Raw genomic sequence first — 13,570 nt, forward strand, 5'->3', positions numbered from 1 at the left:
CGCATTTAGAGTTCATGTTAAACAAAATGTGGAGATGTGGTCAGCCCCACAGCTGGGGTTAAAAGCACAGCGTCTCTTTGTTATCTGACTCGTTAACAGTGCATTAAACGAAATCAAATCCTCGTGTCTGAGCACCGTGTCCTCATCTACAGCAGCTTTTTAAATCCTCTTACTGAAAAGAGAAGATTCTAAAAATGTTCAGATTGAGAACAGTAATTCATTTTCCTCTCACCAGACTGTAAAAATATACATAAAGCACAGCAGCAAGTACTTTACTGTGTGCATATGCAGACACACAAACACAAAGAGCAACAACACATACACACACGCACACACACACACGCACACACACACACGCACACACACACACACACACACACACACACACACACACACACACACATACACACATACATGCATGCATCCAAGTAGTAAAGGTAATTTACCCATACTGCTTTCTTCCGAGCCAAATCATTCCCGAGTGATCGACTTTTGAGAATGACGGTTGTATAAATGGACTCTAAGGCACGTGGCAGTCGTAGGATATTGTAACCTGTGTTTAATCTCAGATTTCCAAAACAAAAGGAAAATAATTTTTACAATCCTTCTAACAGTGACTCTTGTACAACAACATAAATACTGTGCTGGAAAAAATGAATTTCCAAAAATTAAGCAGTTTCTTTCCCTCTGCAGTCTCTTTCTGTAAACATTGAAAAATGTAAATCAAGTCTCCTCAGTTCTCGACAAGACAACAACATCAAAATAACAACAACTGTTCCATCTGTAAGGCTCAGCCGCCTCACTATGCAAATAGTCTCTAATGGACTCAGAGCAAAATGTGATCTTTCTCTTTTTTTGTTTGCTTCCTTCTCTTTTCTAATCCGTTTAATGTTTGAAGGAGTGAACAGTGCTCAGCTTTAGATCCGGGGGTGAGGAGGAGTCGGTGAGAGGGTCGGGGGCTGTGGTGAGGGGCTCCGTCCATCAGAAGAGGCTGGTCAGCGTGGTCTGTGACGGGCTCCGGCACTCGTGGACGTCCATGCCGCCCGGCACCGAGGTAAGCACCGAGGTGACGGTGGGCATGGTGGGGTTGGTCAAGTCCGTCAGGGTGGTGGGGGTGCTGGAGGGGCTCATGGAGGCGTTGGAGATCTCTGAGGCCGGACCCGATGGCGTCCCGCCCTGCAGCGTGGAGCCGTCAGACGCCTTGTCCACCCCCGTGCTCTCCTGCCTCAGCAGGTTCCTCCTGAACTTCGCCCGGGCGTTTTGAAACCAAACCTGTAGAAATAAAAGATCAAAATAAATATATGTAATTATATGAATGGAATTAATAAAATAAATGATCCACTTATGTACAGCTTAATGAAACCCTCGAGCAAAACGACATTATCAGAGCAACATTCAGTACATACACAGTGTTCAACCTTCTTAACAATGTGCATTATTGTACTTTAAGTCGTATTCTCATGTATTGCCTTGGTTTAAGTAAATTTATGGCTTTTTTTTACACAGTACTTTGTTTGCGCTTATTTCTACTCAGTAGTTCTTATACTTATAGCATTTTTTATTTAGAATTTCTCAGATTTAGATTTTTTTAGCCTTTTCTGATTCTGATTCTGAAACTACTGTTAAAAAGTTTGGAGTCACTTAGAAATGTCCTTATTTTTGAAAGAAACATAGTTGAAGGTAACATTAAATGAATGATAAATCCAGTCTAGAAACTGTTAATGTGGTAAATGACTATTGTAGCTGTAAACAGCTGATTTTTAATGGAATATCTCCATAGAGGTACAGAGGAACATTTCCAGCAACCATCACTCCTGTGTTCTAATGCTACATTGTGTTAGCTAATGGTGTTGAAAGGCTCACTGATGATTAGAAAACCCTTGTGCAGTTACGTTAGTACATGGATAAAAGTGTGAGTTTTCATGGAAAATAAAAAATTGCCTGGGAGACACTGCATTTTTAAATGGTAGTGTGTGTAAAAGCACAACTTTACTTTTCAAGTGAACAGAAATACACATATATATTTACAAGGAGCTCCTGAAGGTTCGGTTCAGCCTGTTTTCTCATTCACACAGCTGTGCAGAGAGTTTTACTTCTTTGTCTAAGCTTTGAGATATCGGTCTGGATAATCCATAGAACACTCCGTCAACTGCTTTCATTGGAACTATTTCTTTCAAAACAATCCCACTAAAAACCGCATAGCTATCCGAAGCCACGACACTGTTGCTGGACAGACATGTTGGTGCTGAATTACATAAATGTCTTTTTTAGTGATGTCAGCACCACATACTAAACTGCACTCGTTTCCATTGTACTGGACTGGAGGCAGAAGTCTCACAAGCACATATCTAATAACCTGGAAAAAACATCCTCATGCCTGGACACAACAAAAATCTCCTCGTTCATTTTCTTAAATTGACCCTTTACACGTGTCTCATTATCTTTTCTACTTTGCTTTGTTAAATGTCACTATGCAAACATTTTCGATCAAAAATTCTGAGTGAAAAATTAAGTTTCTTCATCAGAATGAACACACAACATGAGTTACTGCAGCGGGTAATACAGCGCAGGCCAATCTGCTCGTTCAGCTGCCTCGCCAAACAACGCTAGTAAAAGTGCCACAAATACAACCAGACGTTACACTCAGGCTGATGGATGACATACTGCTACATAATTATTTTTTCTATTGTAGTAAAATGAATTTGTCCTCTCTACGGCTTCATACCTGGACTGTTTCAGAAAGCTTTAGTGTTGCTGATTTTGTCATTTTTTCCCCTAATTTTTGTACTTGTGCCGTGTGAGCAGGCTCCTCAGTTAAACGCTTCATTCCTTTCCTGGTGCCACCTGCTTTGACACTGATGTAATAATGTGGTGTATGATCAGACGTCTGCACGGGCAGGGTTATTTTAAAAACTGACCCGATGCTATATGCCATTCCATTGCCTGACTTCCTGCTGGCTCGATCTGCTCGCCACAACTTGACACAGCTGCTGTCAAAAATAGACTGGACGTGTATTTTTAGTGGATAAGAACGGACAGACACTTCTGGGACGCGCTGCCGGGCATCTGGTAGAATCACAAGCAGCATCTGGAGTGGCCACGAATGGAGAATGGTTAGCTAGGAGGTAAAATCACCGAGACGGCCCTCACCAGAAAAAAACAAAAAAGGTAACATCACATTTTTGTTCAGATGCATAAATAAGCCATATTTTGATGTTTTCCTGACAAGCAAAGACAGAATCCATGATGCTCTGATAGAACCTCACAAGCAGGAGACCATGATGGACCGACATGTAATAACTACTTTTAGAAATGTGTCCCATTTTCTGCCTCCAGTGATCATCGGCACCTTTTATCCGCCAACACTTCAATGCCTTACCTTAAAGCTGCACTACTCTATATTGTGTGGGAAAATGCTCATATCACAAAATGAAAGGAGTAGTCATGGTGAAGAAAGTGTAGAGAATCATCGCGGGACACTCCCATTCCGCTTTATGTTTCAGTGTCTTTTAGCTCATTGTTTTGGTTGTCTGGCCCACAGGTTTACTGTCTCGGTTCGACCTCAGCGCTCTCATCAGTACAGAAGCTCTCGCAAACCTTTTGTGCAAAGACTGCTTCGCACCAAACACAAAAGTTAGCAACAAGAAATCAAAGAACCGGACATTTCTCTGGAGATGGCGGAGGCCATCTAAAGGATAGTTCATGTTTGACTTCATTAAAAAAATAATTTAAATTACTGCTGATGTCCTGCTGGACATTCTGCTAGCATGTCACCATGTCAGATTAGTAAGGCAAGAATATGTCAAATGTGTAAGATGAGTGCAGTCTTTGAATGGCTAAAAGAGGTTAATGTAGCTTTTTACAAGTTGAACACAAATCATGATGTTTGTGAAACTCACAACGAAACCTTTGTGTGGCTGAACTTAACACAACCTCAACCTCAAATGGGAAAAATGGGGAAACTAGAAGCTACGCACTGGGATTGGAAACGGCTTGAGGCATGTATAAAGGCACTGAAAACAGACAGATCAGGGGTGTCAAACATGCGGCCCACGGGCCAAAAGCGGCCCACCATAGAGTCCCATACAACCCGTGGACGACTTTGTAAAGTATAAAAATTACAGAGAACACTGCTGATTGTGAAAGTGTAATTGTGCACATTTTGACATTTTTCATTTTGTGTTTCCTTTTTTTGTTTCGCTTGTGTTTTTACTTTTCTTAATCATTTTTTGTTTTGCTTTAATCGTTGTTTTGTGTCTCGTTTTTGTCATTTTGTGTCTTTTTTTTGTTTCGCCTGTGTCATTTGTCCATTTTTTCTGTCGCTCTCTGTCTCGTTTTTGTCATATTTTCTCTTGTTTTGGTTGTTTTTGGTATTTTTTGTCTGACTTTTGTCCTTTTGATCATAAAGTAAAATGCTGTATCATTCAGTTCCACATAAATGTTGTGTTCCTTTGTAGACACTCTGTGATCTGGAAGTTGTAATGTAGAAATGATAAACTGAGGCTGAATGTTTTTGAAATTGAACTAGTTTTTCTTAAGAAATTTCAGGGTGTTCATAATGTTTTGTAAAAAGATAATTTCTTTAAAATGAACATTTTCAGATAGTAAAGGAAGCATCAGGAGTTGTGGTTATTTCTAGGTTTTATGCTGGGATTTTACTGCAGATCAAACTGGGTTGAATGTGGCCCTTCAACTAAAATGAGTTTTACATCCTTGTGACAGATAGATTTTGTTCATTTTGTTGTTTCTTTTTTTAGAATCATGTTACTTTTTTGACCAACAACCAAGCAAGGAAAAGATGATTTTTACCAAAAAGTAATGCTATTCTATACGACTTGGGAAACTTCAAATCAATAAAAATACTAAAATATATCAAAAATGATGTGGCGGCTGATGTCGCTGAACCAAAGCAGACCTAAATTATCACCAGCACCTTGCCCTCTCTCCATTGTCTTATTATCAGTGAAGCGCTCACACCAGTGAGCATCTCCTGTGTCTGTTGAAAGTGTGTTTGCAAATGCTCTGACTGGAGTCAAGGATAAAAGAACACTTAAAAACACAAAGCCAGGGCACTCTTCTACTGTGTATAAAAGTTATAAAAGCCTTTACTTTTCAAGGCTAGTCACAGAGAAAAGGGCCACAGGAAGACGAAGCCTTTTCTTTTACGTTTACACATGAAAATAAAGAGCCTTGGCTTTCTGTTCTCGTTGATCCTGTGAAAAAATAAAAATGGACCTGTCTGCAGAGTGTGTGGAGATAAAAGCAGCTATGATTATTGTCATTATTCTCATGTTTGCAGTGAAATGAATGGTTTCCTGCTCAGTCTACAGAGCATAGCAGGAACCTGTTCAAGAACGACCCTCACCCCAATTCTGGAAAAAGCATTCTGCTCCTCGGTGTCACTGATGGTCATTTGCTTGAATTTTTCCCCCCACTAATAAAAAGTAGTATCAGTGATACGTTTAGGGAGTGAGGCGGCGGCGTGCGCTGAGCGTTGGAGCGTGTTAACGACGGAGTCATGACGGAGCCCTGGGAAACAGGCAGCGGGAGAGACGCTTCAGCTGGAATAACAGGCATGAAAACTGAACGCATCAAAGCAAAACGACTGCTTTGTTTTCTGCAAGCGTTAATTAAAGCAGCGGGATGGGGTTTTTTTCTTCCTCAGAAAATTTTTGATTCAGAAACCTTTTTGTCTCATTTTTCTTCTTCCAGTACCCCAGATAATTTGCTGTCGTCTTTTGTGAAAATCAAACGCTCCGTTGTGCTTTCTCTTTCTTCGCATGTGTTACAGAGCTTTTTGTTTTTCATCCCACAGTCATCACCACAACATCCCATCATCTGCTGAAATACATTACATTTAGGTTTTTTTTTTATTTGATGGTTTGGTTTTTATTTGCAGGTAATTTTGCATTCCAGCACTGACTTTTAACAGTCTGTTTTTCCTCGAGGCAAATAGAAAATCTGCTTCTTTTGAATACAACTTGTTCTTTTTTTAGACAATTTCTTCACATTTGATTGTGTTTCTTTGAAAAGAACAAATATATAAATGCATTTCTGATTCTGACCATGTTGTTTTTGGGAATTTCACTGGAATAATAAAAACAGACAATAACAGCTTCAAATAAAGCAGCTGATTTGGCCTCTCTCAGGAAAAGCTCACTTCATATGTTTCACCATTGGAAGCAGGCTGATTTGCATTGGAAACAACTGAAATTCCTTCACCCCCGCTGGCATTCGCATCCTTTCCTCCCCCTACAGTAAAGGAGAGCAGTGAAGTGAGAGGCTGCTGGGGTTACCTGTAACACCCGCTTGGTGAGGCCGGTCTTCTGGGCGAGCTGCTTGAGGTCCTTGGCGTCTGGGTTGTGGTTGATGGCAAAGTAAGACTTCATGGTCCTCAGCTGGTGGTGCTTGAAGGACGTCCGCATGCGCTTGGTCTTCTGGCTGGAGCTGTACTGGGAGTCCCGGTCCATGGACTCGCCGTCGTTCTCGTTACAGCTCAGTGCTGCAGGCCAACAAGGAAGCAAGGAGGGGAGAGCGGGTTAGCACAGGAGGGACTCGTCATGATTTCACTCTGCTTCCGCTGATTGGCTCTTTGTGAGCTGTGTCGAGTTTTCTCCTTTTTTTGACATAATTTTTTTATCCCAAACGTGTCACGATCCAGGAGCATGAACACAGCTCCAAATTTATCATAGATTATGTATTTTAAATCCATTGTGTGGGCTTATTTCTTTAAAAAAAAAAAAAAAAAAAAACTAAAAAAGAATATCAAAAAACTGCATCAAGTGACTCAACATGAGGCCCGAGTCTGAAGTCGCCTCACATCAGAGTCCATAAGACTAGACAGAAAGAAAGAAAGAAAGAAGTCACTTTCCTCATATTACTGACTTTCTTTTCTTATGTTCAATAAAATGGTTCCTTCTCCACATTTAAATCAATACAAATCGATAAAAGTGACGCTGTGACCTGACAGCTGTTTATTCCAGCTGCAGATCCTCCTCCTCCCCTCACCTCGTCTGTCTGTCTGTCTCTATGTGCTGTCTTTCTATCCTGGGAGGAGGTGCAAGCCTGGCTTCACCAAGCTCACACACACACACACACACACACACACACACACACACACACACACACACACACACACACACACACACACACACACACACACACACACACACACACACACCAACAACAACAACAACAACAACAACACACATGTATTTGTCCCAGCCTGCAAATTTCTTGGCAATATTCAAAGTGTTGCTGCATGCATAACAGTTCGTATTTAATATCAGAACACTGCAAATGATGAATATGAAGTGAGTGAAAACCATCAGAATAACACTTCACTTAATTAGTCCATACACACCAGGCAGAACAAATGCTGCTTTCTGGCCAAAGCATATGCTACAGTGTTTTAACTGGAAAAAAAGCAGCTTGTACATGCTTTCCCGCTCTTCTCCTCGTCCTGCTGCAGAACTGACTGCGTTTTCAGGAGCTGGGAGTTGCTGTGTGCATCTCCAGGTCACCACATGCTCTCCTGTGATGGTTCAGGTGAATGTTGTTTCCGGATGGAAACAGAAGAGGGCGCACTGCCTCTTTCCTCTCATCTCAGTCTCTGCTTCACATTTATTTCCTCCAGTTTGTTTTCATTAAATACCCACAAAGAACAAAAGATCAAGAAACATTTTTACTATTAAATTACCTTCTCTTTTCTTGAATTTTTAAGGTGACATGTTGTTCAAATTTCAGGAAAATAGGAATTTTCTTCCAGCACAGTGTGCCACTAACAAGTGAAACTTTCCCTTGTTTTCTTTGGAGCAGTTCCACTTGTATCACGAAGTCAAAAAGGTGGCTCCATCATAAAATAAAGAAAATAATGCTCCTGGATGCCAAAGCAAAAATAGCAGAAATAAATAAATAAATGCAAATGCACTTGTTGCAGCTTATTTCAAATAAACAGACAGACTCGTTAAAAAGTTTTCAGAAATCAGCAAACTGAAATCACAACTAAAACCTTATTTTGTTTCTCTTCCTATGACCAATCTCAGCTTCAGAAATGACATTTATTTTATTATCAGCTCGATTTTTAGGTGAATGCAGCAAAAGTTAAGGTCAAACTATGCAGAAAAGTGAGATTCCATCCGGATAGTGCTGCTGTTAGAAAGTTATTGTGCTCCTTGCTCTCTCTTCCAGTGAATAACTCATCAAATCACATTAATCTGGCTGGTCCACACCCAGTTTGGCCTGGTCCCAATGCAAAAAAGGCTCCAGCAGTGTGTGTGTGTGTGTGTGTGTGTGTGTGTGTGTGTGTGTGTGTGTGTGTGTGTGTGTGTGTGTGTGTGTGTGTGTGTGTGTGTGTGTGTGTGGTTGGGAAGGGCTGGGTGGGGGGTTTAGGGGCTGTAGATGTCTATAGAGCCTGACAAGTGGAAAAGGGCGAAAGCAAAAGCCGGAACATCAAAAAACTTCTCTTTTTTATCCCCCAAAGAGGACATGGGAAAAAAAATACAAAGTGAAACATCCACAGACTGATCAGTTCAGAAACATTTGGTGGCATCCAGTTTTTCTAGAATAAATCGTTTTTTTAGTAAATGTATATGAAGCTCTATGAAAAATGAAATCTACACATTTGACATATTGAAGTTGTTTGGCTAAAATCGATGTACTGCTCACTTTTTATATTTTTACTGATAAATTCTACTTTTCGTTTTTACCCAGGATGGCCTCACATTTGGCCTGCATGCTCTTCTCTCTGTTTATGAGCTGGTATTCATGCTTATTCATGCACAATGTTTGGCCTCCACATGAATATGCCGCTGTTATTTCTCAATCGTGAGGTCAGTGATAACTGTACTCGCGATTTTAACGAGAAAATTCCTTTAGTAACACAGAAAAGTGGACTGAAGTCAACAAGAAGTGAATAAAACTGGAGGTAAAAATTAAAGATCACTCTGAGCGCAATACAAAGGTGCAAAAATACATGAGTGACACCACTAAAGCTGGCTGTTCTACTGATAAACTGTGAATAGGAATAATCCAGCTAAGTTTTGTGTGATGAAGTAGTAAAAGCATCACCGTTAAGAACAGCTCAGACACAATCTGAATCCCTCCAGGACTCTTCAAATCATTCTTCATTAATGAAGTCTGTCAGCTTCAATCAGCCCCATCACGCACGCCGGCTCTTTAGGAGCTTTGGCGAAAAACACCGAAATCCTGGATCCGAGTTAGAGCCAAAATAATTGTTTTGGAGTTATATAAATATTATCAAGCATTAAAACTTGAAAAAGAAAACGCGGAATATGCGATAATTTGGGCTTTTGGATTTTTTTTCTTTTTTTACTTCAGTCAGAAACAACAGCATCCCTGTTTTTGAAGAAACGTCTCCTTACCTGCGTTATAAGCAGCCAGCTCGGCCCCCGGCCCGGGGCTTTTCCTCTTCCTGGGCCGCCCTTTCTGCACTGTCCCCACGCCGTTGAAGTAGGATAGTCCGAGCGTGTTGGCCGGGCCCAGGCCTTTATGCGGGACAACGTCCGCGTGGTTAAAATGTGTCTGATATTCTCCCTGGATGAGAGTCTCAAAGTGCAGCCGACAGTACACCAGACTGTCCTTCATGCCAAAGTGGTCCCCGGTGGTGAGCATCTTGCTGCATGTGGTGCAGGTGAAGCAGTTGAGGTGGTAGACCAAGTCCCGGGCCCGCATCACCATCTCCGAGGCTGAGATCCCCAGGTGGCACCGAGCGCATCTCTGCACCGAAAATCTTCTGCGGACAACACAGAACCGTGATCAGCGGCTGGACAGGGAGCCGTGACCCGGCGCGTTCATGTGGCCACAGCAGAAAGTATGCTGCGGTGTGACCAACTTTTACGCACTGAAAACAGAGGCCGATATTAAACTTTATAAAACATATATAGAAAAATATACAGCATAGTGCGTATATATAGTGCGTAAAAGTTGGTCTATTTGCATATACAGAACACACCGCAGCATAGTTTTCTGGTGTGGCCAGATTAAGAAACACACATATTGTGTATGTATATATATGTATGTATGTGTATATACATATATATACATATATATATATATATATATATATATATATATATAAAGTGCTGCAGGGGGGTTTGTGGAGGGAAGGTCAGTCTCCTCTAGAGAGCTGCTAACCTTTCAACTACCTATTTTCATGATTTCCTTTTCTGTCTTTCAGTGCAGAGTTTTAGCACCACAGACAATGTGCTTCAAAGCCTTTCTTTCACTCATTCGCTGGATTTGTGAGAGACACACTTGAACACGGTGGAATTTGGAGTAAAAACAGCCACACAGATATTTAACTATTGCACAAAATATCGTGTGCAATGCCACCAGGTCCACAAGCATGCTTTAAATCAGGAGAGATCGAAATAATGCAGAAATGTGCCTTTTTCTGAAATGTAGCAATTAAAAAAAAAATCTTCCTGACACCTTTTGAATTACAGATATTTTAAAATGTTTCTCTCCTGTCTATACATTGAGCTCCTTTAACTTCCTGAATGCAAATATCCACCTCCTGCTTCACATCAGGTGGATATTTGCAGCTCTGGGACAGGACTGTCGTGTAGAACCCACTAACTGCAGTGTTTACGCCGGGCACTTGTGGATGGAGCTCCGGGCCAGGTGCGCCCTCCTACCTGTAGTAGTCCTCCTTGCAGTAGATGCTGCCGTCCTTACTGAAGCAGGTGAGCTCGGACTCCAGGTTGAGTTTGCACTCGCAGCACTTGAGGCAGCGCATGTGCCACTGCTTGTCCACGGCCAGCAGGTAGTAGCGGTCCGAGATCTTCCTGCCGCAGCCCGCGCACAGGGCCACGCGCTCGCTGGTCATACACGGCATGGACTGCAGGTCAGAGGCACGAGGACACAGCGTCAGGACAAAGTCACACACACGTGGAAACATTCTGCGTGGAGTCCTGACAGTAAGTCAGCCCAACAGGACAGAGGGCGCAAATAGTGGGAGTCCTGGTGCGTCTGCATCTAACAACATTTAGTACCGGATCAGAGCTGACACACGGCGAGGAGGATGGACATATTTACAGGAAATAAGTTCAAAAATATGCATGAAATGATCAGGCATTTTCCTAACTACAACTCTAATAATATAATACACGGATATTACAGTGATAATTGTAGTAACATTTTCTTTTACAGCCGCTATCTAGGAAATTAGAAATATTCAAATGTATATTTTGTCACCATAAAGAAAGTAATGAGCCACAATTACTGTGCAGAGTGGCTGCAGTGAATAATATGAATTACTCAGATACAAGAGGCTGGGTGAAGATTTAATAGCGCCATTATTAATAGCGCTACTAGTCACCCTGTGATATGGAAAATAAACAGAAGATATACACATAAATTGGAATTTTGCATAAAGTCGTCACAAAGGTTCGTTAACACGTGATGTGCAGTGAGAAAAATATCGTAATATTTATGTTTATGGACAGTCATGTGTGTGTTTCTAAAATGCTAAAACCATGATGGTGTAAAACGGTTGGATGAATAAAGTAAAGCTCTGTGGAGGCTCAGTGTTGTTCAGAGAGGCCTGGAAAGCAGACACCCACAACACACAAAGCATCTACAAATATTAAAGCGTCATTATTTTTCAATTGTTTTTTTTCTCTTTATCTAGTTGAATTTTCATTCAGTATATTTATTAATTCTTGAACTTTGTGGCCCACTGGTTTCTGAATCGTATTGAATAGTTTCTATTTTACAAAATAGGAAATTAAAAGACAGGATCTGATATAAGAATTCAAACTTATGCTTTGTGCTTATTTGCCTGCAGAAAGCTTTTTTTTTCATTTTGTTTTGGAATCATTCAGACAGTAGTGTGGCCACATATAAGGTCGGATGGAAACGCACGTTTAAAGGAAGAAAAAAATGGATGTATGGTATTTTAGTGATCTTTTTGTTTCTTCTATAATTCTGCAGCCTGTTCTTCATTTTGTCTGAAGCTCTGCTGGAATAGAACAAGTTTTAGATGAAGCTGCTTTTGGCCTGTTGTATGAACTTCAAAGAAAAACACAACTAAATAAGAAGCTGGACATTTCCTGGACACTTTTCCTCCGTGTGGATTTGGAGTAAAAACAAAGTGCTGGGAGCTGTGAGAGTGCAGCCACTGTCACATGCTTCCAGGCTGCCATGCTGCCCGCACTAACAAGCCGAGAGGGCCGGAATGAATCTCTCCTACCGTCTCTGATTCTCCCATATCGATGGCTGAACTGATGGCTGCTGACTCGCTCTTTCCTCTCCGGTCCATTTCTTCCACCACACCGTGCACGTCGCCTCCAGGGAGGCCATGGAAAAGCATCGTTGCCGCAGAGGGGAGGATATTATAACTGTTCTCTTCGGATCTGCAAGCCAATATGTCCATCAGAGGCAAAACCCTGCGCAATAATGCCACTTAGAATTTTCGATTTTTTTTCTGAAAGGTTTTCCTTTCTTGCCGTGAGGAGTGAGAAATCCAAATCAGGGAGGAAAAAATATGAGCGAAGAATTGGACACGTGCTCTCCACACTACGTCTCATCTGCCAATGGAAACCGTCATCCGAATTTCTGCAGCTCTCATTATTAATAAGCTATAATTAATTCATTAATAACTGCACAGATTCCACTTATCTGTTCTGAATCTGTTTTCTCTCAGGTGAAAAGATTTTTTTCTTACTACAAATTGCTTTTTCTATGTTTTCTTTTCCATTTACGGTGAATAAACATACCAACTATGAAAGCCCCGCTGCATGGGTCTCAGCACCGAAGCCTCCTCGGATCTGGGAGAAATGTTTCAGGATTTCGACAGTCTGAAAGGCAGAATTCTCCCTTTTTATCTGCTCAACAATTAGTAAGTCTATAGAAGTGGCACCGCCAGGAGCTCTGCAGCAGCTTTCTACTGCGTTAGAAAAATTATATTTCCCAAAAAAAAAAAAAAAAAAAAAAAAAAAAGCTGACAGAGAGCCCGTGAGAAAGGCTTCTTCCCTCCTCCAGGTTCAACAGTCCAAGTTGATGCTTACAGCAGCTGATTTATGTCGATCAAACTACTTTTCTCTGCAGCGTAAAATGGAAAAAAAGAATCAAAAATCAAAACACAGGCTTTGCTTTATAAAATCCCGCCGGCCGTCTGGGAGAAGCAGTTTTCCTTGACAGTAGTCTTTTTAGTTAGTGTTTTGTCTTTTGCCAGAGAGGCTGCATACATGTGCGTAACAGCAGAAGAGGAGGAGTTGGCTTTACGTTGACTGATGATAGGCGAGTGTTTGCTGGCCGCCCAAAACCGCCGTTCCTCCTTCTCAGGTCCCGGTTGGACTTTCCGCTCCTTATCAACGCGGCCCTGTTGCGTCACGACGCACCATTTATGTTCATTGGCTGTTCCGCCGTCACCGAAATGTTTGGCTATACTTTTTACTGACCGGTCTGAGAAAGAAGCAGTCCCTCTGCCTCCGTTACGCACGGAGACCACCGGCCGCCGACACGACCCCCGACTCACCTCCTCATCCGGAGCCGCGGCTTTGAACGGTCAGTTTTAGAGAAAGAGAAGAAGAGGCAGACTGGGAGA

The 13,570-nt window shown here is 41.7% G+C and overlaps 1 protein-coding gene across 4 annotated transcripts; it reads right to left on the bottom strand.

Moving 5' to 3' along the window:
* Window positions 1–539: 539 nt before the first annotated feature.
* Window positions 540–13,326, bottom strand: lhx2b (LIM homeobox 2b). Of its 4 annotated transcripts, XM_022207350.2 has the most exons (6): window positions 12,741–13,326; window positions 12,215–12,377; window positions 10,659–10,861; window positions 9,384–9,754; window positions 6,297–6,502; window positions 540–1,272 (listed from the first exon to the last, which is right to left on the bottom strand). In XM_022207350.2, exons 2-6 carry the CDS (start codon window positions 12,332–12,334, stop codon window positions 982–984), a joined length of 1,191 nt encoding a protein of 396 aa, XP_022063042.1. In that variant the 5' UTR covers window positions 12,335–12,377; window positions 12,741–13,326; the 3' UTR covers window positions 540–981. The 4 variants fall into 4 exon arrangements, with proteins under 4 accessions (XP_022063042.1, XP_022063043.1, XP_022063041.1 ...); XM_022207351.2 differs by lacking the exon at window positions 12,215–12,377; XM_022207349.2 differs by having other exon boundaries at window positions 9,384–9,751; window positions 12,215–13,326.
* Window positions 13,327–13,570: the final 244 nt, after the last annotated feature.

Source organism: Acanthochromis polyacanthus, chromosome 7, assembly GCF_021347895.1.
Source record: "Acanthochromis polyacanthus isolate Apoly-LR-REF ecotype Palm Island chromosome 7, KAUST_Apoly_ChrSc, whole genome shotgun sequence".
NCBI classification, from domain to species: Eukaryota; Metazoa; Chordata; class Actinopteri; family Pomacentridae; genus Acanthochromis; species Acanthochromis polyacanthus.

Excerpts from the sequence above, each read along its gene's own strand:
- lhx2b (XM_022207348.2), bottom strand. The coding sequence starts at position 12,397 with ATGGACATATTGGCTTGCAGATCCGAAGAGAACAGTTATAATATCCTC. Across the intron at positions 9,755-10,658 it reads TGCAAGGAGGACTACTACAG|AAGATTTTCGGTGCAGAGAT; the intron begins GTAGGAGGGCGC and ends TGTTGTCCGCAG. Across the intron at positions 1,273-6,296 it reads TCACCAAGCGGGTGTTACAG|GTTTGGTTTCAAAACGCCCG; the intron begins GTAACCCCAGCA and ends TTATTTCTACAG.